Raw genomic sequence first — 5107 nt, forward strand, 5'->3', positions numbered from 1 at the left:
TATATATATATATATATATATATATATATATATATATATATGTATATATATATATGTACACACAAACATATCTATATATATATACATACATATCATATACATGTATATATATATATATACATATATATATACATACATATATAAGTATATATTTATCTATCTTTATATATAAGATAGACATATATGTATATACACAAGCACACATATATATATATAAGTATATGTCTATTTATATATATGTATGTACGTATGTATATATATATATATATGTATATATATATGTATATACATGTATATATATATATATATATATATATATATATATATATATATATATATATATATATATATATATATATATATATATATATATATACTTATATATATATATATACTTCTTTCTCTTTCTTTCTCTTTGTCTCTCTGTCTGTCTATCTCTCTCCCCCTCTCGCCCTGTTCGATTCAATGTTTCCTTGTATATTTCACCTCACATATTCTCTATAATTCTCTCTCTTTTTTTTTTGTATTTTTTATTCACCGTTTTTTTTCGTTCTTATTTCAGTTTTCTTATTACTTTTGTTGTTGTTATTTTTGCTGCTGTTGTTATCTTTGTTGTTGTTGTTGTTGTTGTTGTTGTTCTTCTTCTTCTTCTTCTTCTTCTTCTTCTTCTTCTTCTTCTTCTTCTTCTTCTTCTTCTTCTTCTTCTTCTTCTTCTTCTTCTTCTTCTTCTTCATTTTCTCTTTTTCTTCGACTTCTGTTTGTTTTTTTTGTTTTTTTGTTCTTTCTTCAGAATGATGAAGATAATGGTTCTAAAGTCTAGTTTGAGTTTACTCAAGCTAGTAGTAGATGTTGTTGTTGTTATTGTCGGTTGCAGTGTTGTTTTTGGCCTTAGTGTTGTTATTGCTGTTGTTGTTCTTGTTGTTGCTGTGGACATGTGAGGAAGAATATCCTTGGTAGATAAGATGACAGGGTTTTAGTTAACTTTTGTTAGAGTCAAAAGTTCTTAGCTGAAGGAAGTGTGACGTTTGAGGAAGTATGTCACACACATCACACGCGTACGCACACAACACACACACATACACACATACACACAACACACTCACATACAAACACACGTATATGCATACATGTATATATATATATATATATATATATATATATATATATATATATATATATATATATATATATATATATATATATACACATGTATGTATATATGCATACATACGCTAACACACACACAAAAGAACAGAGAAGAAGAAGAAGAAGAAGAAGAAGAAGAAGAAGAAGAAGAAGAAGAAGAAAAAGAAGAAGAAGAAGAAGAAGAAGAAGAAGAAGAAGAAGAAGAAGAAGATGAAGAAGAAGAAGAAGAAGAAGAAGAAGAAGAAGAAGAAGAAGAAGAAAGGAGATAGATTGATAAATTTCATAACACAAATACAACACATACATACAGACAAACATACATGGATACATCCCTACATACACATGTACACACGCACATACATACATGCATACATGCATACATACATACATACATACATGCACACGCGCGCGTATTGTTTTGGTGACGATATCTCTTGCGTTATTTAAGATGTGAAAACATTAACTGAAGCTAAATATAACTAAACTTCCCTTTCGACATGGGAGTCTCTATCCAGTCGCGCGATCTGCAAGAAACAGCAGCCAGATACTGCCCAAAAGTACACCTATAAATAAAAAGGGGGCGGAAAAGTTTGATAAAGTATTCTTGGGTGCATACTACCTGAACATTTATGGCTTGCATACCTTTCAACAATTCTCTCGTTCTTTCGGGGCCGATTTAGTGTCAAAAAAAAAAAGAAAAAAAGAAAAACCACAGTAGGTGCAGTGGAAACAGTAACAATACCACCAACAAATTTATCATTATCAGCCATATTAATAACAGCGACCACAGTAACAGAACTGAATAATAATTTTAAATTATGATGGTTGTTGGATTGGCAGAAGCCAGCGTTAGACAAAATGCATGAGTTATTTAATTGTTTCAATTTACGTTATGGATTCAAATCCCATATTTACATTTCCTTTTTAAGGGATCGCTAAAATAAAGTAAGGGTCAAAATGTATGAGAGATATAATCGATTGCAACCCATAGATTGGAAATGTTGCGTCTATGCAAATTATTGTTATTCTTCTTTACGGCCCATCTTCAATACCGAAATATTCTTGCAAGAATATTCCGAAATAGCATGAATCCCGGCCAAGACATTTTAAAATATTGAGTTCCGTTCTTCAGCGTTTTGGTCGTAATACCCATCGGGGTTTGACTTCAACTTTCTTTAATTGTTTAGCATGTTTTTCTCTCATTTTGGAGGGGTAGGATGTTTTTTTGTTTACTCTTTTACTCTTTTACTTGTTTCAGTCATTTGACTGTGGCCATGCTGGAGCACCGCCTTTAGTCGAGTAAATCGACCCCAGGATTTATTCTTTGGATGCCTAGTACTTATTCTATCGGTCTCTTTTGCCGAACCGCTAGGTTACGGGGACGTAAACGCACCACCATCGGTTGTCAAGCGATGTTGGGGGGACAAACACAGACACACATACACAGACATACATATATATATATACATATATACGACGGGCTTCTTTCCGTTTCCGTCTACCAAATCCACTCACAAGGCTCTGGTCGGCCCGAGGCTATAGTAGAAGACACTTGCCCAAGGTGCCACGCAGTGGGAATGAATCCGGAACCATGTGGTTGGTAAGTAAGCTACTTACCACACAGCCACTCCTGCGCCTGTTTGTCTTTTTTTTTTTTTTCTTAATCCCCTGGTCAAACAAACTTCTAATCTAATAATCTGAAATATTCCAGACTTGACTCGCCAGTCTAAATAGAGATACGTAGGATTAAATATCCTTTTTTTTTTCTCAAAATATCCGAAAGACAGCAGTTGATGCGTGATTTCACAGAGACAGATAAATATACCGAAAGACAGACAGACAGACTGTCACAGTAACAGAGAGAGAGAGGGGGGGGAGAAAGAGAGAGAAAAAGACAGACAGACAGAACTGCAGATCGAGAAGCAGTGTAGATGACTAGGGCTCTTTTTCACAACTCGTCTTTCCGGTTTTTATTATAGTTTTGTTATGTACATGTATGATTACGAAAAGATGAGCAATAGACAGCTCATTTTTATACACTATAAATTTTTAATTTTTACCTCATAGCTTTATTTAAATTTTCCATGCGAAATCCATATTGGCAGCGCAAGACCAGGCTTTAAGAATGAGTAAGAGTCTCCACTATGCCGCATCTGTAATAGAGTAGACAAAACCGTTGCCCATATCGTGAACAAATGCCATATACTTGCACAAAACCACTACAAGTTAGGGAGACACGATGAAGTGGTGAAAGTGCTAAATTGAAAACTATGCAAAAGGGGTCTAGAGAGAGACAAGATGTGATTTGAGCACAAACCGAAGAGATTTCCCAATCCAAACAGATCAGGTGCTAGAGCGTAAGAAACCGGACCTAGCGTGACCCTTCAAGGCACGAGTAGTCAAGAAGGAAAGTGAGAAAATAAATAAATACAGCGAAATAACCCGGCTACGGAAAATGAAGAAGGTGAAGTTAGTGCCAAGTATTGTTGAACCCTTGGGGACAGTATGAAAAGGCATCGTGAGGAATATGAAGGAAATCGTAATAGAGTGCACGGACAGAATAATCAGAAAAGTACGGGTCGTTCAATATCTTTAAACAAACCTTATTCAGGGACCTTTTGAGCGGGATGGGCTACTCGTCCTGATTAAAATTCTAACTGGGCCCCACCTGCGAGGTCATGCGCTGTTTATCTTGATATGAGATCACCATGTCGCACGCATATGGTTGTGATGCATGTGGCTGGTGTACCCTTATCAGACGGGTTCTCATGATGGGTATAATGGGCTTCATATACTTGTACCCCAGTGTCACTTTGAGGGCATGCATTTCTTTCTCACTCAATAATAATAATAATAATAATAATAATAATAATAATAATAATAATAATAATAATAATAATAATAATAATAATAATAATAATAATAATAATAATAATAAGAAGAAGAAGAAGAAGAAGAAGAAGAAGAAGAAGAAGAAACAACAACAACAACAACAACCCAAACAAAACCATCCACAAATACAAGACACTCTATATAGCAAATATCTAATAAAACGAATAACCACTAACAGGCCGGATACCCATCAGAAGAATAATACAACTCGTATTATACACACAACATAAAATACAAACACCAATGAAAAAAAAGCAACCAGAGTCCATAACAAAACAAATGGATGCTATGCAATACCGGGAAGGGTTTGCACTCCCCCAACAACAAAAGAAGGACTCACAATGCTGCACCCCCACCTCCCCAGCAACACGGAGGAGTAGCAGATGATCTAGTAGAAATTTGCCTGAAACTACCAAATGTTGAATGATGATGACGATGACGACGATCATCTTGATGATGACGACGATGATGATGATGATGATGATGATGATGATGTCGATGACGATGATGATGATTATGATGACGACGACGACGATGATGATGATGATTATGATGATGATGATGATGATGATGATGATAATAATAATAATAATAATAATGATAATAACAATAATCCCTAGATCTCGAATAAACTGCAGCATCAGCCTACATATTCATCTATTTGTGTTAACATTACGAAATAGGAAAAACTGTAAGAATGAAAGCAAAATCATTTCAATTATAAAACCCGATAGAAGGCAACGGAAGCAACATCAGTCTTTTGCGTCACCTTACCACACACACACACACACACACACATTCAAAGTGCTTCTCATCAGCATAAATACACCCAAACGTTCATCTTTTCAACTAACATATCTTCAGATCATTAAACTCATGCAGCCTACTGCGCATAAGCTTTACTAAAAAAAAATATTTGATGGTTTCAACCCCATCTCCATCCAACCTACCATTGACATCAGCAAAAGTTTCGCCAGTATCCAATTATACACTAAAATACACGCTGCCTCCTTATACAAAACGATAGTTAGCATATCAGTTTTCAAGTTGCCAAGTCTGTATGGTTTAT

General features: G+C 34.7%; 1 protein-coding gene across 1 annotated transcript in view; it reads left to right on the forward strand.

Annotated features, from left to right (window-relative positions):
- LOC128249583 (probable serine/threonine-protein kinase clkA) overlaps window positions 1–5107 on the forward strand; it is a gene marked incomplete at both ends in the record, with an annotated part of 265810 nt that overhangs the window by 62737 nt on the left and 197966 nt on the right. The window contains 1 exon segment of the mRNA XM_052973504.1: window positions 3985–4083. Within this exon segment, the coding sequence (XP_052829464.1) occupies window positions 3985–4083 (99 nt within the window).

The sequence above is a fragment of the Octopus bimaculoides genome, chromosome 16 (genome assembly GCF_001194135.2).
Source record: "Octopus bimaculoides isolate UCB-OBI-ISO-001 chromosome 16, ASM119413v2, whole genome shotgun sequence".
Taxonomy (NCBI): Eukaryota; Metazoa; Mollusca; class Cephalopoda; order Octopoda; family Octopodidae; genus Octopus; species Octopus bimaculoides.